This window comes from Necator americanus, chromosome I (genome assembly GCF_031761385.1).
Source record: "Necator americanus strain Aroian chromosome I, whole genome shotgun sequence".
NCBI classification, from domain to species: domain Eukaryota; kingdom Metazoa; phylum Nematoda; class Chromadorea; order Rhabditida; family Ancylostomatidae; genus Necator; species Necator americanus.
Genome location: NC_087371.1, coordinates 1,128,070 through 1,150,592, shown reverse-complemented (window position 1 = coordinate 1,150,592; position 22,523 = coordinate 1,128,070). Strand labels below are relative to the sequence as shown.

The 22,523-nt window shown below is 39.1% G+C and overlaps 2 protein-coding genes across 3 annotated transcripts; one reads left to right on the top strand and one right to left on the bottom strand.

Annotated features, from left to right (window-relative positions):
• Nucleotides 1-216: 216 nt before the first annotated feature.
• On the bottom strand, nt 217-12,728 carry RB195_004140 (uncharacterized protein; the record flags this gene model as incomplete). Of its 2 annotated transcripts, XM_064179587.1 has the most annotated exons (12): nt 217-388; nt 1,090-1,196; nt 1,303-1,479; nt 1,564-1,688; nt 2,371-2,467; nt 2,547-2,677; nt 3,790-3,877; nt 4,101-4,175; nt 5,241-5,351; nt 5,670-5,762; nt 7,883-7,970; nt 12,715-12,728. In XM_064179587.1, the coding sequence occupies 12 exons, from the start codon at nt 12,726-12,728 to the stop codon at nt 217-219; spliced, it is 1,278 nt and encodes a 425-aa protein (XP_064033134.1). The 2 variants fall into 2 exon arrangements, with proteins under 2 accessions (XP_064033134.1, XP_064033135.1); XM_064179586.1 differs by lacking the exons at nt 7,883-7,970; nt 12,715-12,728 and having other exon boundaries at nt 5,670-5,756.
• Nucleotides 12,729-15,133: 2,405 nt separating this feature from the next.
• RB195_004139 (uncharacterized protein) lies at nt 15,134-21,636 on the top strand (the record flags this gene model as incomplete). Its single annotated transcript, XM_064179565.1, has 26 exons — nt 15,134-15,197; nt 15,272-15,375; nt 15,444-15,512; nt 15,774-15,890; nt 15,991-16,059; nt 16,194-16,270; nt 17,120-17,201; nt 17,271-17,351; nt 17,407-17,466; nt 17,575-17,664; nt 17,725-17,843; nt 17,986-18,088; nt 18,272-18,421; nt 18,580-18,680; nt 18,756-18,923; nt 19,413-19,492; nt 19,737-19,858; nt 19,915-19,989; nt 20,082-20,164; nt 20,241-20,331; nt 20,387-20,514; nt 20,703-20,834; nt 20,888-21,053; nt 21,118-21,225; nt 21,351-21,482; nt 21,532-21,636. 26 exons carry the CDS (start codon nt 15,134-15,136, stop codon nt 21,634-21,636), a joined length of 2,676 nt encoding a protein of 891 aa, XP_064033133.1.
• Between the last annotated feature and the right edge of the window lie 887 nt (nt 21,637-22,523).

The following is a 22,523-nucleotide window of genomic DNA, read 5'->3' as shown; positions in this document are numbered from 1 at the left end:
CACAACCACAAATACATAACACCTCTACGGTATCACTCCACGGTAGATCTCATCGAGAACGAAGAAACTAATCGATAATGTCAAAGGAGAAGTCATTCATCGACAGCAGTGATTTTATTCTTATCACCAGTCGCCTAAGACGTAACGTCGAGGGACACTTACTGAATACCACGTACAGAACACTTTCTGAAATACTCTAGAAGCCTTCGAGACGCTTTACTGCACTGGCTGGATCGATATCGTCTCGGTGACGAAATTTGCAAATTCTCCGCTATCATCCACGTCTGCGTAGCGGATGAAGAATGGATCAGATGACAGCGACTTGAGATTCGCACGCTCCCCGGGAAGTTTCTTCAAACATTTCGAGACAAAATTTACTGCTTCCTCACTGAAAAAGAATAGATTTAGAAAAAAATCCGTAGAACGCCTGCAACTACCATTTGAAATTTTTCTAACACACAAAACTAATTTTGTGGAAAACATGCACACTAACAACTAGTGCCACTTTCCAGGAATTACTTTAACGGTAATTTCTATATTTTAGCGAACGAAAGCATTTAAAATGGTGCATGTATTTCAGCAAAAGAAAACGATATTTTACTACCATAGAAGCTCAGAGAATAATTACTGTAACGTGTATCTGCAGCGATCACGGGTTTTTCCATTCGAGAAAACAATAAGGTAGAATTCTACAAAAGACTACTTTAGAAAATAGCATACTATATTTAGTCTCCTCTAATTAAACCTATAATTCAGAATTTCATTTTTAACTTTGCACGAAGTTCAAAAAATGATCAGTGAGGAAACTTGTAGACTTTCTAAGTATTATTTATACGGCAAAATAAATTGAAGCATGAATAAGTTTACGCCTTGAAGCGAAGAAATAAACAAGAAAATAAGGCTTCATATAATCTAAGAATGCTGTCGAGCAACACAAGCGGCGGTGCCTGTGCTTGTACTACGAAGATTGAAAGAACTTGAGTTTTAACAAACGCTTCATATAGAAATAGAATGTATAAGAGGGATCAACTGCTTCTTTGCAAATGTTTCGTAAAACATCGAAGAGTAAGAGTGAGGAAAAAAACATACCTAAATACTCCCTTAGGCAGAGTCGGTGGAGGTTCATTCACAATATAGTCGAGCATTTCGAAAATCGCCATCGCAGCCGGATTGTTTGAAGCTTGATACGGTGGGACCTACAAGTCCTACTTCAAAAAAAAAGGAAGAAGAAAACAGACTTTTCAAAGTTTCTTTCATCTCAATATAATTGACACTCGTTATTAGTTTATTCGAAACTCTCACATCCGAACGCCCATCCGCTAGCTGCACTTGTGACTCCGGAATACCAAACATCACTGAATATTCATGCTTGGATGGCGACGGGACTGGATATCGACCTATGAGAAGCTCGACTAACGACAAGCCAAATGACCAAATATCGGACTGAATCGAGTAGTGGGAGCCAGTCAACCTTTCCGGCTGAAATGAAATAAAACAAAATAAAATGAAAAAGAAGAAAATTCCGTGGGATTCTAAAAATAGCTATGGAGGAGGCAAACATACCGCCATGTACGACCTTGTCCCAACGAAAGAATTTGCCATACTATCTATGAGCATACCCGAAACTCCGAAGTCGCAAAGTTTGATCTCGCCGTTACTATTTACAAGCATGTTAGAAGGCTTAACATCTGGAAAAAACCATCAAGAATGAAAAGCAACAAAAAGGTACACCCGTTCCCAAAATATGCTCAAATCAAGATATCAGAGTAATTTTATGAGAAAAAGCAAATAAGAGAAATGTTTATTTTGCCAAAAAATAGGTTTTCAAACGTCTTTTGCGGTGTTTTTGTTTCAGTTTCAAAGAAGCCCAGACTCTGTTATCCATAGGCAAGCATTACAAAAGATTTCGAAAAGATTCAAAGAAATGCCTTTTAGATTTGCAGAACAGAAATATTGTGAAAGGCTCGACAAGCGTAATACATAGGAAAACGAGAAATTTCAAAGTCAAAATTCCGTAGCGTGGAAAAAGACACCAAAATTGCAGAAACGACACAAGTAATGGCAAAGTTTTCTATTGCACAATGTTGCTCTGTTTTCATATAATGACTAACTACTTGAAAAAAAATGTAGAGCGCGAAGGAACGGCGAGTTACCAGTTCCTACCAGACACAGTAGCATTATTCCGAACTTTTTCAGAGGGAAAGTCAAACCGCTTCAAATGAGTGATGTAATGTAATTAAAAAAGTTAAAATTTTTAAATTTAAATGATATAGTGCCCAAAACTCCCTTCAAGACATCAACACTGGCATCCACTTCCCCTTTGTAAACAGAAAGAAATAAGTGTAGCTCATAAAAACGACATGGGCTCACCTCTGTGTAAGATTTTGATCTCGTCCTTCAAGTACGCTAATCCTCGCACTACTGCTACAGATATTTTCCCGACGAATTTCTCCGGGATACGTCCAACCTGAAGAAAGTCAAACGTCACTCTCTATAGTACACTAAGAGGACCTAAGCTTATATACTGCTAGCAAAAGTAGAAAAACCTTTTTCATGACAATATCAAGCGATAGTCCATCCATGTACTCCATACAAATTGAAATGTCATTGTTATCGATAAAGGCACCATAGAATCCCACTATGTACGGACTATTGCACTTATGTAGAACCGCGAGCTCTGTGAAGAAAAGGTTAAATAAACAGAGAAAAGCAGCAAAAAAGACAGTGGCGAATATTGCTAGGTAAACGAGAAGGGAAATATTAATAAGAAGAGGATCAAACACAAACAGAAAACCTGATATGCGCATACCTCGGGATTTTCATACTAGGAAAAATAGTAGGATATTTCATACCAAAGCAAATGAACACTACTGTCATGAGAAGAAGTCATGAAAAATATTGTGGAGTTAAGTATAACTTTTTGGTTCGAAAACTGTTCCAGAAATTAATATAGAGTCAAATGAGTTAAAAAAAAAGACCCAACAAGTAAATACAAACCACAAAGTCTAACTTCCAAATATTGCTTTCCCTATCACTGCTCCGGCTTTTGATCCAGAACGCACTAACACTGTCTCTCTTCGTAGTTAAATGTAACTATTCTTACAAAACAAAAAGCTCTCAAAAAGACGTCTCCTAGAGAAAGACAAGGGAAGCAAAAAAAAATAGTTTTCAGAAGAAAAAGAAACTCAGTGAATGTATAAAGGTCACAGGTGAAGTGCATGAACTAGCAGACAAAAGGAGGCAATTAACTAAACAACCAGTTAACTTAATTAAGCCAATTAGCTTAACTACCCAAATTTAACTGTTTTCAGATCACTTTCTCTTGAGGCAATTAGCCTAATCATCTAAATTTAACTATTTTCCAACCAGTTCCTCTTCCAAATGAACACATAAAAAAGCAATCTAGAAAATCAAAATGTTGGAGAAACACAAGGCAAATTCATAAGTGCATGCAAGCAAGCTCTTTATATTCTCTCAAAAATGAAAATCAGTTTTTTTTTCAATTTTCTGCTGTTTTCTAGTTTTCATACCCATTTACGTCCGGAATTACCTAAGTTCTGAGAGCATATTGAAGAAGCTTATAAAAGATACTACGCAAAAGATAAAAGCAAGTATCTCAAACATTTTGAAACTTCGAGGTAGAGTAACGGAAGATAATTGGGAAAAAAGTACAGAAATCGTCAAAACTACACATTCTTTGGACTACCGCATTGTTGAATTAATGGAACAATCTCAAACGATCGCAACATCGAAGGATAATGTGCACGTCAACCGCTGAACGAGCCTTACCCTTAATAATTTGTTGTCGCACGGATGGCTTCACCTCCAAGTGCACCAGTTTTCTTGCCATCGTAACGCCATTTTTCTTGTGTACGACCTGAACAAACATCAGGAACCAATAAAGTTTACGATATGAGATTTACGTAATGTCGCGAGAAGAGTGTAAGATTTTTTTTCTCACTATACAATAACTATAGAACGATGACTGGATAATTCTCTGTTCTAATAAACCTGGAGAATTCAAAAAAAAAAGCTTAAAAGAACGATTTAAATTCCAGTGCGAAAAATCGGGTTCTCATTTTCTAAAGATCAGGAATTACCTTGTGTACGACGCCTCCGTTGCCATGTCCCAATTCTCCCAAATTTTCCAGCATATCCTCAGATAGCTCCTGTTCCTGAAAACAATGAGGGTACAAGTCAAATAAGAATATTGTCACAAGCAGTATCTATGTTTCCATGGCTTCATCAAGTAATTCGCAGCGGTTATTGATCTCGACTTCGTAGTACAGTGTTATTAACAAAATATCATGGTATTTGATAAAGAGCTTATTCTGTTCAAGTGTGTTTGTATGTATAACGAAATTCCAGAAAGTACTTAGCCGGATCCCACGAGATCGAATTGGTGCGCCGGCGCCAGAGCGATGGAATGGGGTGGGACGGGTCCCATGGCGTCGAATCGGTACACCACGAAGCAGTAGTACCACATAGTAACTCCAAGCGAATTTGTGAAGAAGTAAACGAAATCTTGTGAACCATTTTATGGCCGGGAGCGCTACTATGTTGCATTTCACCCCCATATACTCCATCCCATGTCTATTTTCACAACACGTTTACTTCAACATCCTTTGGTAACATCCATTCTTAAGAAATCGGAAACACAAAAGCAAATGCCCGCCTAAATAGTGGCTAAGAAATTACGAGACCTGACGTGGGACCTTTCTCAGTACGTATGATGACGTTCGTGACATTTCACGTTAGTACATAATTCTGCGCTAATTGTTGGTGGGGGAAAGAGGACAAAAACTCGTGCTTCGAACTATGTTTCTAAATTTTTACGGTAACGAGGGAGTATATGTAAGTTTAAAACCGGGTTTGAAAACTCTCCAAATGTGGTACTGACGTCTTTAGGAAGAGAACCCATTGAAACATCACCTCAATTCATCATCATTTCATAAAGGTTTAAATTTAAAAAAAGAAACAAGCATCGTTAGCTCATACTGCTATACATATAATATAGAATATGGAACACATACTCAACAGCATGAGGAATTGCAGAACGAAGAAAAAACTAGTGCTCCTTCTTAGAACAAGTAAGCGCCACGCAAGAATCCAAACTTTAATTTATCTCTCTGCTACAAAGAGTATTTTCGAGTCTACTGTTTGTATTTTATTGCAGTGGGAGGAAGAAATCTATCCGTTCCCTGATCATTTACGCGCCCAAGAAATGCAAAATTCACTACCTTTATGCCTTCCTTCACTTGAATCCATTCGCTCATACGTTGTTTTTGAGGTTCGGTGAGTCCCAAGCGTTTCAGTTGTTCGTCGAGGCTCACTTGAACAGTGATTTCCTCCTTTAAAAAATGCACAGATGAGTTTGATTTCGATGTGTGGAACGGATGCTTTTGAAATGGCAACATATCCTCTCAAAATTTGAAACGACACAACATTTCTATTTCTCTATTTCCAGAAAATTGTTTTCTTTCATATATACTAAGTGGTTTCAATAGCAGATTTCAAAGTAGTCACGATTTTTTAATAGATGAATGAAATGCTCAAAATGCAAAGGTGTAAGTGTACCGATACTTAACCTTCCGTGAAAGAATGTAATTTATGTGAAGTATTAGTTTATTGGTTCTCAGGTATGAAAGAAAATGTGAGATAAGACGAACTTCCTTCGTGCCATCCTCCTTTTCATTTTCGTTCACGGTTGGGGGAAGACTAAGTCCTAACGGATTTCGTCGTTTCCCACTCGACATCGCCGCCTGCAGAAAAAAAGGAGCATTTTTTTAAATGAAAGCAGAAACAGGAATATAGCAACGGAGTCACAACACGATAATGGTGTCAAAAGAAACAGATATGATGCTAATTAGCATCTTTGGGTAAAAATAGTAGTCCATAATTGGCTGGGTATCGCGTGCATCATAACCAATTCCATTGAATAATGAATGAGTAAACGGTCAATATCACCTTAAATTGCAAAATGGAACATATTTGCAAGAGGAGAAATATGAGACAAATTCAGAGGATCTTACTTTAACAAAATGTAACCGTGAAATAGAAATTAAAATCCCTGCGAAATTTAATCACTAACTGCAAACTGGAATTATCCGACGATAATACACGACAACACTACGAACGCAAACAGCAGATTTTGTGGCTTGCAAAAATGTCGCCCGTAATTCGTCCCGCGCCGACACGAATCACCTTGGTGGGAACGAAATTAAGAAATCCGACTGGATTTCGTGGATTTAGATCCATCATTTTTCTTCGTTCTCTTTTTTTTTCAAAGTAATATTGTGGGTGAGCAGATCTCAGGCTAGTTCCCTGTGACATAATTGAGATAACTCACAGACTGGTAGTGAAGAAAGTTTGCTAAACGAGGTTTTTCTTGGTCCTTGTCGAAATCGCTCCTTTTTCCGGACTTTTACAAATTCTCCCCAGTCACAAAAGCTAATACTACAAATTGTACATATTGCTGGAACAATACTTGGTAGGAAATACTTCACGTTTTCGGCGATATAGAAAAAAAATAAAAATATAGATATAGAAAAAAAAACAGATATGTGGAGGATATAAAGAAAAATGAACTGTTCAATAAACTTTCATCAGTGAAAAGCGATGTTAGCCGCGGAGTTATAACGAAAGAAAAAGAAAAGAAACAGGAAGAGAGATCAAAGATGAAGAAGAAGGTGAAACGTATTCTATTCAAACATCTTTCTTCAGTTCCCCTGTTCAACCACCACGAACGCACTACACGCAATTCTGCAGAAGAACCGAACCATTTGGATAGAACTGGGGACTGGCAGGAGATAGAATGTCTCAGGAACTGGTAATAGGCTAACAGAAGGAAATTTGTTGGGTTGGATAATGAATAAAAAGGTCGGAGAAAGAAATGTGGAAAGAAGGAAAAAGGAGCACAAAAGAAAAAAAAAGCGAGAACCAAGACGACATAAGTACAGAGAAGGAAATTAACGGATGATAAGATGGAAATGAAAGTAAGAAGGAGAGAGAGAGAGGGCGACAAGCGAAGCGAGGGAAACTTTCCCAGACGATCATTTGTAACGATGGATGAGTACTGCTAGTGAAGCAATAAAAGTGATGTTCACATCTGTCACATAGAGGCAGGATTTTCTTCCAGATGTTCTTGTAATTTCTATCGTGATGACGACAACACAGGTTTGTAGTTCGTTAAACACTCCCTGCTAGAACTTAGGTTAGTCCAATTGAATAGAATTTAGTGGAATTTTGTTCTAGTCGCACTATTCTACGACTAAAACACAATCTTTCCCAGACGATCATTTGGTTTCTTCATGGGACCTCAGAACTATTAGGAACAGCAGGAATGAACCCAATCAGATGAGAAATGAATCAATTACAAAGCAGAGCCGTTGGGACTGGGCTTTGCACTCCGAATACATCCGGACCAGACGCATCCCATGCGTCGACCATTTAAAAACTCGAAAATTTTCAATATGTTGAACAATTCAAGATATATACGATACGTGGACACAATCGCCTCAAGAAGACCAAGTTTTGAATCAAATCACTCGATCAATCGAATATTACCTATTTGAAGAACGCCAAAAAACCTAACTATTCGAAATCTTCGCGACTCGAGGACGAAAAATATAGAAAGAAAATCAAAAATAAAACAATTTGAAAGAAAAAAAAACTCGAAGAAAAAGGAACGCGAACATTTTCACGAACACATGCACAACGCTATGGATCAGCAGATGGTGGTTGATATTTCCTGGTGTAGTTTGTTATTTCTTCGCAGTTGTTTACACTGAACAACAAGCATCAGCTGATATCCATGGATAATCGAAGTTTGTTAGGGTGTGCTGTGAAGTAAGCGAAGAAATATGACCGAAACATAACGTACCTGAGGACCGCAGAGGATATCGCACCCAAATCGCACACGATTCGAATGTGTGAGGTAATTTGTCGCTGTTCCAAGCAATCGCCAATAGCTGTATGTCAGCGAATTTATGATCCAATAAAAAAAAAACCTATTACCAATCGACGAGGTGTTGGCTTAGTATCCATTACTCTGAATGAGAACCAGGACCATTATCCAGCTTTTCGTTAGTAGGTGTTTAACTGCACATTCTTCAATGTCTTTCACTTTTCTTCTCTTTTTTTCTTCTCTAATTTCTCCCCAGCGGTCTGCGTGAACCTATACCTACAATCACACATACTCACGTCTGTGTGATTTTCTTTTTGGCGCAACTAGCTTGATACTATGTGGACGGTTTAGAGTGAAAAAATATTTCATTTTTGTTAACAGAAAATTCCAGTGTAAAAGTATAATTTCTGCCTGGCTTTTATTCTATTTTTTAACCCATTTTTTATTATACTTGTTTATTATTTTACTTTTGAATTCGTATTGTTGTACTATTATTATTTATTTTGATTTGCTTATTTTATCCATTCTATCTATTTTATTATTTTTTAAATTTGTTTTTCTGTTTCCCCACTTTTTTCTTGTTGATAGTCATTACGATGCGACCGATACAAATAAAATTTAGCGCTAATTACTGGAGCAAAGTTATTGCATCCGGGTTTTCGCGAACAGTCACGGTTTTCGTTGAAGAAATGTAAAACTGAAAAGAATGGGATAGAGAGAAGAATGTGCTTGGTGAAAAAAAACGACGAGAATGGTCCAATAAACTATTCTAGAAAAAACAGCAGAAGCATCTTGAATGACTCTTACAACACATTTCTACAAGTGCTAAGAAAAACTCACACTTTTTCGAAGCAAAGCAGCAGCAGGTGCTCATAAAACGGATGTTTTGATGAAATGGGCTGACAAATTACGTCGTTACGACCTATTCATGACCGAAGCTTCAGAATTAATGTGTTCATGACCGTACGAGATCGTTCTACTACGTGCTGCCCTGCTATTTCAACGAATACCATTGCAAAATAATTATACACTGTAATAATGGAATGATTAGAACTGATTAAACATGCCGTTTCTTTTGTAAAACCCAAGGAAATTACATTCAACATTTGAATAGTGAATGACAAAGAATATGGAACTTTTGTAGTCACCAGCGACACGGTATCCATCAACTTTGACGCAAGCGACAGAAACAATGTATATGTCAGACTAGAGTTCTTATTTGTGCTCTTAATTAACATCAAACATTAATATTAAACAACGTCTAATTAGTATCAAACAACATATCAAACACAGAAGATGGCATAATTGAAATTAAAAAAAAAATACGATTTCTCCTGGAAGGATTATTGGCCGAGAAACATGTTTTCATTTTCAGTCGACATTCTAACTTTTTAGCACTAGGCACTAGCCCAGAGCAACACGATAATGTAAATGCACCCACTCGTCCTCAAAGAGGTTTAGGTCTCCACTTTGAGAAAGCCTACCGTGAAGGGAGTGTGGTTGTCAGTCAGATAAATGCGGTACCTGCAGCGTGCGTGGGCGTCACGGTCCCCTGGACCAGAACTAATATAGTCAAGTCAAAACGTTCTAATGGTAGAATTGCGTGAGCGGACGCGCTCGAAGTGCGCCGCTGGAGCTAGCGGTTGCAACCAAAAATCAACTCAGTCCGAAGAAAGGTCTTAATACTAACAAAGAAGAGAAACGGAAGGGAAAAAATGTGGATTCCAAGCATTAGAAAATTTCAAGCATTGGAAATTATCTGTGACCTTAGGTTGTAGTATTGTAGTATTGGTTTTTCAACCATCAAAACAGATCCTTTTGGAAAACTCGGACTTTACATTGAAAAAGGCCAACCCTGTGCGAGAATAACACTAATGAAAGAGAAAATTTGGACAACATTGTGTACGTCCAGGAACTCGCACACTCCTCTGTTGAAGTATAATCCAATACAGAAATAGCAGCTAGCTGGCGCACTCACGTACACAAACAACACCGCTTTTCCCTGCTTCCTGGTAGTCGACATGGAATATCTCCACGACTCCACAACTCATCATAAAACCCCACTTCTGTAAGTAAACAATAACAACGACACAATGCAATCAGGACTTACGCTCTCAACCAGATGATCCGGAAGAAGCGAACGATACCAGATGATCTCATAAGGTCAACGAATGGAAACTGAATTTATGTAGAGAATGGCGGGCTTCCAAAATACAGTGTCATTACTAAAGTAGGGTCAAAACGACATGAAGCACGTACGCAATTGCGTACGCGGCTTCTCTCGAGGCGCTACGGTGGAGCGTAGTGGAACCCTTGCTGGCACCACCCACCGCTGCAGTTTGCGAAGGTCCCACCACGGTCCCCACCGCTGGGACCCCTCAACAGCGTTTTTTCGTACGCAAATGCACAATGCTTCATGCCGTTTTGACTCGACTATATAGGTAGAAGATTCCAAGGAACTTCCAAGGAAAAAAATCCACTTCCAAAGAATATATGACAAAATGTGACAAATGGCATTTGCCGTAGTTACACTAAATCGCAAACTCGTCCACAAATCCACGTACGTGACTCTCTTGGGAACCAGCTGCATGTAGCTAGCTGAAATTCGGACAACCAGTATAAAGTGCCCCTCAGACCCAAGAAAAAATCGCGACCATGAGATCGTGCGACTGACACAGGTGGCTGCAGTATGTAGCGATGCCGCCGAAGTTCACACGCACAGAAAAAAATTGTCATTATTCCGCTTGGACGAGTAGATTGGAGATACAAATGAATAATGGCTCTCTGATGTAGAAGATAATTTGACATAAGTACAAGTCGGTTCCCCTGGAAACAGCGTATCATGCTTAATATGTGGATGTTCTTAGAAGGTTCACGTAAAGCGACGCTAATTTTGCTGCTCTTGCATTCTGCAGCAACAATAAGCTAATTCTTGTGAAAATTAGGTGAAAAACACGACATTATCGGGTTCCAGAAATACTCTATATATTATCTAGGAAAGGAATGAAGCGTATCTCGACGAAGAAGCCGTGTTCGTCTCCTAAATGTCTATCTGAGCCGTTAACGCGTACGTTGAAAAGCGAGCCTAAGCTTATTTCTTGAGCTCTTCGCTTCAGATCACATCAAGCGTGAGTTCTTCGTTAGATAACGGTATAGTTGAGGCGAAAACTTCGATGCTCGATAAAAGCACTAAAATCGGTAACTTTCAATCGATACTATAGTATGGTCAAAACGACATGAATCACGAGTGTAGTTGCGGTGCATTTGCGTACTTGCTCGAAACACCTGGGTCAGTCGCACGATCTCATGGTCGCGATTTTTTTTTGGCCTGAGGGACAATTTATACTGGTTGTGCGAATCTCAGGCGACATGCAGCTAGTCCCCAAGATGGTCACGTACGTGCATTTGTGGACGAGTTGGCGATTTAGTGTAATTGCGGCAAATGCCACTCGTCACGTACAATAATGACAATGTATATTCCTTGGAAGTCCGTCATCTACATATAGAGTCGAGTCAAAACGCCATGAAGTATGGTGCATTTGCGTACGCTGGCGAAAAAGCGCTATGGAGGCAGCAATTGGAACTCAGGTGGGGTCATCGCAAACTGCAGCGATGGGTGGTGGCAACAATAGTTTCACCACGCTCCACTCAGGCGCCTCGAGAGAAGCCGAGTACGCGATTGCGTACGTGCTTCATGTCGTTTTGACCCTACTTTAAGTCTAAACGTTACGTGTATTATACGTAGCCGTCAGCAGAGTAGTGTGCCGCGGATCATATGCAGTCAAATCAAAACGGCCTGAGCCTCCGTGAAGTTGCGGAGGCGGCGCGGTCGAGGAAGGAAGACGGGGCGGGGGGGACTTGCTAACACCATTCATCACTACAGTCCGAGTGATGCTAGCTGGGGTCCCACGCAGATCCCAGCCGCTGCGCTCCACGGCGCCGCTTCGAACACAGCCGCCGACTCACTTGCACCGATGATCAAGTCGTTTTGAACTTACTATATATTCTTCTAGTTTTAGCACAGTAATATGTAGCGTCTGGGAAAGGACGGAAAAATTTGCTTTCTCGAGAATTATTTTTTCTGAGTAATTTATATATCCTTAATGATGATTGGGGTCGATGTGAATGTCAAAGAAGTGGAAGTTTCCCATAAATGTCTTCAGAAACCGAGAACAAATTCTAGTCGGTTTCTATGTGGAACAACACATGTTACTAAGGAGGAAAAACGATGAGATCGGAAGTTGCTTAGGTGTTTCACCTTTTCAGAAAGAATATTTTGAAAAAATATCAATATTTAAATCCAAATAATAGAGACAACATTTTAATAAATACAAATAATCGAAACGACGTTTTTTTTTCGCGACATTTTTGTTTCGGATTTACGTCTGTATTTCAACCATAATTCTCCTATTACGTCACTATTACGGGCGATACAATAAGTTTTGGATTCGAGGTGAAATTCGGAAATTACTCTGTACCGAAATTAATACTGTACGAATAAATAGCTATGGCTGTATAAAAGTGGGTATAGTATTAAAAATTTTGCCAAAAAAAATGTCCTCCAATTTCTTTTAATACTCAGAAAATGCAGAGAGCCATAGAAGAGAATTGACAAACGACACAAATGTCAGCATACGTTTCTTTAAACAAATTTGAGGACTCGTTACGGTTTTTTCCCGAGCTTCATTGGAATTCTATGCACGCGTGTTGACTTCCATCCTAATCAAAATGAGCGCTGGAGGGAATTTCAGTGAGAAATTCGCAGTCTGTTTTCCTGAATAATTGCCATATGAGGCTTAAGGGCTTACCCAAGCTCATTCATATCCAGGAAAATTATTCGAGTTGAATAGAGAGCGTAAAAAAATAAAGTAGTATAATATAAGTGAAGTACAAGTAAATAATAAGGAAATAAGCATATTAAAATAATAATAATAAAGCTATAGCGGGGAAAAAATGTGCCTTGCCTGGATAAAATGCTTTATCCAATAAAGATTTGCTAGTGCTAGTGTATTACACGGTGGAAATGAGCGTCCACTCGTTTTAGCGCGCAAATGTTCCCAAGGCACACGGCTAGGTCCCGCAGCGAAATGTCATTGCACTGAGTGGAAAATGAATTTGCCGACGGTTTCACTTTTTTTCGTTTTTATTCTCCCGAAGACAAATATATTGAGTACGGACTCGGAATAACTAATTAAGCGTTGGATAAATTTTAAAAAAATAAATGTAAATAAATAAAATAAATTAATAGTGATAGATATTAAAATAAATGAAGAAGCTTTGTAGAAGCTTATATGCAAATCTCTAACGTTTATCCACATTACAATTACGACTTCATTACTCTTAGATTACTTTCATAAAATAAAAAGTAAGAACAAAGTATAAACGAAGGAATAAGCAGATCTGCGATAACGAAATAATAAACTATAATATAATGCAATGAAGATGAAGGAGAAAGAATTGTTAGAAAGAAAAAAAGAAAAAAGAATAAATTAGATGGTAAAGGAGCTGGCAGAATACTGTGGAGTGAAATGATACGTTAATATGGGTGTGGTCGATTAGATGAGACAAAATTGACGAGTTCCTTGAACTCCAAGGCCCATCCATGAGTGAAAATCACGTTACTGTAACCATCGCGTTTGAAAAGCTTCCAAATACGTAGATATCTCCAGTAACCGAAGGGTTTTCCATAGTTGAAGTGGGCGTGGCTTCTGCACACACCTTATTGGTCATTTTTTTGCTTAGGTACTTTGTGGTCACCACCATTAACAGTTAAAAAAAATTTCATTTGTAATAAAATAATTTTAAAAAATGAAATAAATCAAAGTAAGTTAACAATTAACGAATTTGATTTATAACAAGAACACAATGATACAATAACCCTTTGGGAAGCCTTACGGTGCCAAGGTCCCACACTTCGTAGCTGAAAATCTTATCGGAGCGCTGTGCACTTAAATAATCGACCTCCTCCCTCTCCTCCTCATTCCCTCCTTCACTCCAAACGCCCAAGAAATCGAAAATAAGTGAAACAGCTCTCATGGAATTCCAGAACAATAGAGGACCTTAGGAAAAAAAGAAAAATGCCAGAGGCGGAGCTTCCGTCCCGCTCTACAACAACACTGATGGTATTGAAGAGGAGAGATGATGTAAAAGTGCTGAGAAATCCAGAAAGGGAGGATCTGAGAGAAAAAACGACTGTCTTTTGTAGAATGAATGGAAACAATAAAACTAAGTAGGAAAATGTGGATTCTAGATACGAATTGGAATTGAATTGAATAAAAAAAAATAAAACAAAGGAAATTAGGCAGGGCCATTAAGTAAATTGATTTCCAACAAGGACACAACAATACAATAATTACAATTTTGTTCAAATAACATCCTAAACGTTTTCAAAAGGGATCTGATCCACACCACACAAAAAATGGCGGGATCTCGCTCGAATTTCTTGTGGATTTCCCACGTGATCGTTAAGAGATCATGAAGATAGCCTCCGGACACTGTTCGAATGCTGTTTTGGTTCTAGAAATTTCTTTAAAAGATGGACTTTCGGCTAATTTGTGTTCTATCACCAAAATTGCTTAAATGTTAAACTTATAGCTTATATTTTTGTATTCTTTATATTTTTCATTGAATATTTTTTGATACCTTTGTAAAGATTTTTTTTTGTGCCACAGATATTCGGAAATTTCTAAAAACTTTTTCCCGTCAAAAAATTCGAAGAAGAAAAACCAAAATTTCCAAAAAAAAATATCATTCCGTTCCTAATATACTCCTCTTGTTTATTGCTTGATGTTTCTTTTCGTTTACAAACTTCCTCCAAATTTTCCAAAAAAAAAACCCCTTCCATTCCTAATATACCCCTCTTGTTTATTGCTCGATGTTGTTCTTTGTTTACAAATAATTATAATAACCTTTTAATTCTTGTAAACGTTTGACATGGACGACCTGCACTGCACATGCGTTGCCATAGCTACGGGACACTTCGTGAGGTAAATAACCTTTGAGTCTGTCTGCTAATCTTTTTCGTTGTTAATGGCCAGGAAAATTATCCTATAAACATCTATTCAGGATTTACTAGTAATTTGTCGTGTTATTTTCTTTATTTCTCGCTGAAATATGTATTAATGGAGATTTTATGCGAGAAAAATAGCTTTTTTTGTAAACAGCTGAAAATTTTGTTGCTTTTTCCAGCTCCGATAGAAAATATATTGATCGAGAAACATGAGTGATATGGAAGAAGAACTTCTGGTGCCGTCTAAACCAAGACGGCAGCTACCTCCACTTCAACCTCCTAGTGAGTCCTCGGGAAATTTCGTTACTATGAGCTGTTTACAATTTTTTTTTTAAAGTTTAATCAAAAACTTTCAGGAAGACGTATGTCATCTTCATGGACGGAAAATCTTGAACCATCCATGGAAATCAAATCACCCCCAGCTGTGAAATCGCCAGAGGGAAGGCCTGGATCCTCCAAAGTATTAACATCCTCCCAGTCTTCTTTACATTTTTTCTTTCATACCTCTTCTCATTTTCCCATGTTCAGACTTTTTTCTCACGTCCTTTAAGTGAGGTGGCACCATCTCCTGATGATGAGGTTTTTGTCACATCAAAAGTAAGTTCTTTTACAACTATCCAGTAATTTAGAGTGGAGAGGTAGGAAAAGTTTCAGTTCCTCTAATACCTCCACATCTTCCATATTCTTCATTTTTTCCAAATGAGGGAAGCATTTATTTCAACCTCCCCTTCTAGGAACAGTTTCCTGGAATTATTTTCAAAGCGTTGTCTATCTTTTAGTGCATTTTTTCTCGAAAATGAAGCCTTAATTCGTTGTGGACCCGGCGTGGATTGGGATTACGATATTTTGACCTTGCAGCCATCTCCGTCTTCCCCACTTGAGCCGATGGAAACGGAAACGAGAGAAGAAAAACCAGAGAAGAAGGTGCATAGAAGGGAATCGATCAAGGATCATCTGCTTAGGTTTAAAATGAAGGTAATTTAGTTAAATCCATCTATAGGAGAGGATTCTGATGAGGTCTGGGCTGCTGAGGCGTGCTTTTCTCCTCTTCACTCTTCGTATTCCATGTTTACAGGCTGGGAAGGTTCTGGAGGATGTACACGATCGACTCACCGAGGATCATTCATCGGTGGCTCCGATATCGGTGAATATATTTTATACACAGATGCATATAAGCAAAAGAGAGAAAGAAAGAAAGAGAAGAGAGAGGAAGAAAAGAAAAAAACAGGAAGAGAGTGATGAGGAACAACAAAAAGACAGCTAAAAAATGTGTTCTAGTCACCTGCTACTCCCTTAGAACTGACTTCAGCAGCGGATGTGGACGAATGTTCCTCGATCGAGGGCCGAGTGAAGAGGTGAGAGTCTCATCAGGTGGTACCTCTGATACTTCCATAACTATGCCGCACCTTTCGAACATAGAAAACTATTTAGTTTATTCAATTTTTTTAGCCTATTTAGTTATTCTGTGCCCGTATTCAATACATTTGCCTTCGGGAGTATAAATACGAAAGAAATGAAGCCATCGGCATATTCTTTTTCCACTCATGTTATTATTTGGTCTCGGTGCAATGACATTTCGAGAAATGTTCTTTCCTTTCTCCTTACAACAATGCTTCGGGAAACATTACTCGTTTTTTTTCCTCATTTTCTCATCCTTTCTCCCTTTTTTCATTACTTTTGAAAAGGTGAAGCCCAAATCTTCATTCAAGTTATTGTTAGTTTTCCCAAAAAACACTACTGTTTTCCGAGAATCCAAAAATTTTGAATAATGCCAGTTACATGCAGATATTAGGAAACAAGCACTTTGAAGTAGTAAAATAACACTACTAATAATGATAATAATTAATACTAATAATATATCGATATAAGACCAAAATATATTAATATTTCTAAAATAATATAATAATGAAATAAACTACTGAAGCAGTGATATAAGAATAGAGTTAGGAGCGAGTTAAATGGAGACGCCAGGATTTTGCGGATATTTTTCGACTGGCGAGGTTGGATGCGAACGCATCAGCCTCCAAAAGGAGTTGGTGACACTGATCTCGTGACCAGGATACATTCCGCGAATGCAAAAATTATGGACTGCGTCCTCTTAATTGCAACGCTGAAAATCGTAGGGGAAATATCCGCGAGATTTGCTCCCCTTCACATCCAGGACGTAAATTGAAGGCTCGAAAATAATTGCCAGTGTTTTCCAGTCCCACCTTGTCTCAATCGTCGAAACGTACATCAACATCGGCCGAATTGAAAGCATCGATGCGATCGAAACTTCGAAAACAGGTATGGGTCAGAGACGCAGGGTTTTCCCCGTCTCTCACCGTCTGCACCCTTCACTTCCTTTGTTTCCAGGCTGAACAAACTGTGGAACGAAAACGAGGATCCGTACAGTTGGCTAAACGACTTCAACGACGATTAACTATTCACCAAGAGGTAGATTCAGCGATTTTAGAAAAACAGGCTGTAGAATACGGTCGGTCCATTCCAGGAAGGACCAACACAGGGCGAACTGCAATCTGTTGACGAACAAATCGAACAATCGTTGAAGGTAAACTACAGTACAATTTTTGTAGGCGTAAAAAAGATAATTCCTTGGGATCACATGAGAATTTTGTCCCATTCTAATTTTGAATTTTGTCATCGACCATCCGTTCAGATTGGAGCACGATTTCTACAGGAACAAGCCTCACTGAATCCACCTGATGATGTTCAGCAAGCATTTTTCGTGGACGAGTATGAAAAAGAGGTGAATGGAAATTCATTCATAGTTAATCGATGATCGCTGACGATCCAGAAATGAATTTAGCCGGAGCCGAAAGTTCTCGGACCAGTATTGAGCTATCGTAGAGCGGAAATGGTGGATGAAGACCAACAGGGTCAGCTGACGTACTACGATTCTCGCCCTCAAGATTTAGAAGCCAGCAGGTACTTGCGATCAATAAATAAAAGGAAAAAAACAAATAAAATCAAGCGATAGAAAAGAAAGGCCCAGTGAGAAAAAATGAAGCGTATCGTGGCGATTTGTCGATGGGAGCCGGTAGATCCATAGAGAAATCTATAATTGCAGTGCGATGACGTCATCAGCGATGGAACAACGTCTTTCGTCGGCATTTTTCGCCAACGGTAAACTTCGTTCTGTTGATGAATCGAATTTTGTGAAACCTCTGAAGGTAAGCCTGTGATATGCCTTTTTTTCAAAAAAAAAAAAAACTAATAGATAAATCGCGTCCATTCTTTTCTTCCATAAGCTGCTGTAAATTAGAGTTTTTCCAGAAAAATCGTTTGAAAATTGTACGCCTTTCTTCTTTCCACCGTTCACATCAAATCCATATAGAAATCCATTAATCTTTTAGACCATCCAAAGAGAGGAAATCTCGTACAACTATGTGAAGGCGGAGCCATGGGAAGTTTTTGTGGACGAGATTCGCGGAGGCGAATACGTTCAATTGGACGTCTTTTTGGGTACAATATGCATTGAACAACATCCATTGAGTGGAGATGAGGTTAGAGACCAGAGAAACAGAGTTTTTTTCCTGAAAAACAAGGAAGTATAAACCAAGTATGAAGTAAAAAACCGTATGAAAAAAGATTCTGCTTTTATTGGCGTCGTCGTCGTCCCGCTGAATAATGTCCGGCATCGATCGATATATTGATTTTGCAGGATAAGATTGCACTGAATCTGCGCACACTTTACGAGCAACAACTCCAACGTATCAATGAGATGACGGACACACTAGTGAACATAGAGAATCTGCCTACTGGGTAAGAATATTATCACCGATCTCTGATCTGAATCAATAAATATTGATTCATAACAATAATGTATTGATTTTCAAGTGAAAACCCGTCCGCTCTACGAGAACATGTCGATGTACTGTATCGAGATATACGAATAGCTGCGGAAGAACTGCAAAGAGAATACAGTAGACTAGAGAGTTGCCGTGATCGACAGGGATACAACGTGTCGGCGTTGAAGTACTCGGTGTATGAGGAAGACGAGAGCGGGTACGTCAGGGATTCGGAGATTACGGTACATTGGATACCCAGGCACAGAACTTCATTTATCCGAGGTGTTCGGAAAAATTCATAGTTTTGAAAGACTTTATTTCGGTGGCAGTTACGGAGAAATCCGAGGAAGAAAGAAAAGAGGAAAAAGAAAAGAAAGAAAGAAAGAAGAAAGTAGGAAGGAATCAGTAGTGTAAGAAAATTATAAGAACCTATGAAATTTAGTGAAATACAAAGAGTATGCTACTCTATGAATGGTTTATAAAGTTCTTAAATTTTTTTTCACGTAAATTTTTTTCTCTTCGTAAAAAAAACAGAAGTACCAGATAAAATTAAGAGTGGAAGTAGTATTTCTATCGTCGCGACCATTTTTTAAAATTTTCTATCATTGAAAAGAATTTGATCTTCTTCATAGTTTGTCTATTTATGGGTATGGAAAATTTTTGGAAAAAAGCAAATTTTGGCGCGAAATCCAAACCGAAATTTCAGTTCCCTCCTTGGAAAACTCACCACGGACAATCCAGTCACTCCATTCGCAGCTCTTCCGCAGGCGGAACGTACCCGCATAGGTGAGGGTTGTGCTGAAATTTTTACTCAGGATAATTAAGCGCGAGTCTCATCCCTACTTAGTTTTAATCGCAAAATTATAATTTAATTACGTTTAATTTTTTAATTATAGTTTTTTTTCCACAAGAATTTCCAAACTCTCCTTCCACGATTGTAAACAAATTGTTACACATTAAAATCATCGAATTTTTCCTTTCAGAGATCTTCGAAGTTTTTTTTGCTCCGTTTGATCAATTATCGATTTAGAGTCTCTTAAGAAGAAATCGCTCCAAGTCATCCTACATTTCAATGACATCTTCGTTTGTAAGTCGAAAACCGTACCTCTGGATACTTTTCAATATCGATTCGATCAAATCTATAACTTGGAGGTAAATGATGAAATTAATCTATAAATCAATGACTGTACGTATTGATTTTTTCGCAGATAGTCTCCGAACCAAAAACGATCACTGCCACTATTGTGGAGAAGACTGGAACAGTTAAGAAAACGCTTGCAAAGGTATTTATATGCCTTTAGTCCATTTACATGCTTATTTACTAAAATTAAAGAAAAAACAATTAATAATTAAAAATTTAATTTTTCAAATTAAGATCAACATCCTGTTGCCTCCGGACGACACTTCCACTGAAAATTCCCCACCGACTCAGCGTTTATCTTTCGAAAACGTTGAAAAGTGCGTTCCATCAGTTTCCTGGTGCTCATGGTTGGAGCCTGAGGCTCACTCAATTAACTGTTGCTTCTGATTTCAGCTCAGTTACCGGTTATATCCTTGCCTACGCTAATTACTCTGGTGAGACTCGAGCCAGACGGAGGGAGAGCGCTGCTGCAGCGGCAGTAGAGGTTCGAATATTGATTGCTGCTGATCGATTTCAATCTTCTAGCGGATTTTTTCCAGATCAAGGAAGATACACCATTCTCATTTATACCGCCAGGTGTACGATTGATCTCTGATGAGGAATTTGAGTCGAATCCTAGATGGGAGGCGTTGGAGCGGAGATCAGCGAAACGCAATGAGACGGGGAGGTAATGAGGGTTGGGAGGTGATTCCCTTTGAGCATGGTTTCGTATTTGTCGGCTCTTGACAGCTTAAGGAAAAAAGCGTCGGCGGGTCGTTTGCTCCTCAGCCAGCCCCCAATTGTTGACAAAACACTGACCACAACGCTGAAATATCTAGTTTTACTGATCCATGGGGAAATCCCCGAATTTTCCAGGATCCCCATTGATGCTTCCGACATGGACGTCATTTCCGGTGTCCGTAGTGAAGATCGTCGTCATCGAGCATCATTTCGCACCGCCATAGACGGAATGCGAGCGTTAGGAGTTGCGCACGCTGTAAAACTGAGGTGAATCCACAAAAATGGCAAGAAGAAACAGTAAAGCAAGAAATTCTCTTCAGGACCCGGTTACTGGAAAGGGAACAGGACGCTTCGACGCTGTTATACTCAGAAATTGTCCGCGAAGAGCCTTTACCGGGTCTTTTCGGCGCTATCGGCTCACTTTGCGGTCCAGCAGATCTTTCCAGAAAATTGAAACCGATGAGAGTCGTACAGACAAGACAACAGGTATGTTTCGTTCCAGAAAAAAAACTGTGGTTTTTTTCTTACCCTGGTAAACTGTACAATCCAGAATTTCTCGCCGTCATCCTTGAATCTGGTGGTGAATGTGCAGGCGGCGACGAATCTGCCGACAAGGGCAGACGGCAAGCTGCATTCTGTGGTTGAGGTCAGCTTCCAGGTAAGGTTCCACGTTTCTGGTGCTACTATCCGAGCTCTAACACATATCCAAAGGAAATTACACTTTCTTGAGGTCAAATTTCATAAGAATCCCAAAGCGCCGATCAATAATCGATTTTTCTCCAGGACAACGTCAAGGTAACGCCATCCGTATCCGGAAAACATCCAAACTGGCAACATGGTGTGTCGCTATCAGTGAAGGATACCAGTGATCCAAAATCAATAATCGATTGTATCCAGCTGAATGTGTATGATCAGGTGCGTTCTTTGTCCTAACTAGGTTCATTCTATACAATTGCTCATATAGAGATTGTGGGTATCGATCGACTTGACGTTGAAGGCAGTGATCGGGGGAATTTTTGAGGTTAGGGTCTCTACAAGATGGAAGGAGCTGGGAGTAGTTACCAAGTAGGGTCACAGTGACGACCCGCTTCTCCCTCCGTCCCTCTCAACGTTGGCCCTCATCCACTCGTAACCCTTTAGAAATCCAGAAATTTGAGACATCAGTGATGCTCGAGGTTCTGTTGGTCTGACGCCATGAATGTCCTGACCTTGTGGTGGCGCGGAAGTAATTGTATTAAATAGTAAATAAAAAAATAAGTAAATAGAAGTATATCAACATTTGTCAGATATGCTCTTGCTGGGTAAAGCGGACTGGTTCCTGGATTTCCACTTCCTCAAATTCCTGGATTTTTGGGATTTTTGGGATTTTTGGGTTTTTTGCTGGTTTTCACCGTGATACTTCTGAACTTTGCTCCAACCCCTACCGGAAGAAATATCAACCTCGAAAATTCCCCTCGGAGCCCTGCTTTCGAGCAAGGCAGACACAAAAGGGTGCGGCCCCCATAAAACCGCCATGAAAACGGCACGCGTCGAATTAATCGCTTAGAATTTTCCACGATCTTATCAATTGATCACCGCTGGATTAGACAGTTCCGTTACATGTGCTAAGCAAACACCACAACACTGATCTTTGGACTTTTGGTCCTGAAACGAATGCATGTTTTTATTGTTCACGGGGCCGGAATGGAGGTTACGGCGTTCTATCAATTTAAGTGAATTATAGTCAGTTTTTGGATTTCGACTTAACCTCACGGAGTCTCTGCCTCTGAATTTTCGACAAACCGATCCTTCGCAGTTGCCGTAACTTTTTGAAGTTTCTGGAAACTTCGAGCTCTGGAAGCTTTAGGATGTAGCTCACCTAAGAGGAAAAAGAGTCAAAAACGTTAAGATTAACAGAATTGGGCGTGTAACACGCTAGAAAAGGGTGAATTTTCGGTATTTGCTATTTTTTATTAT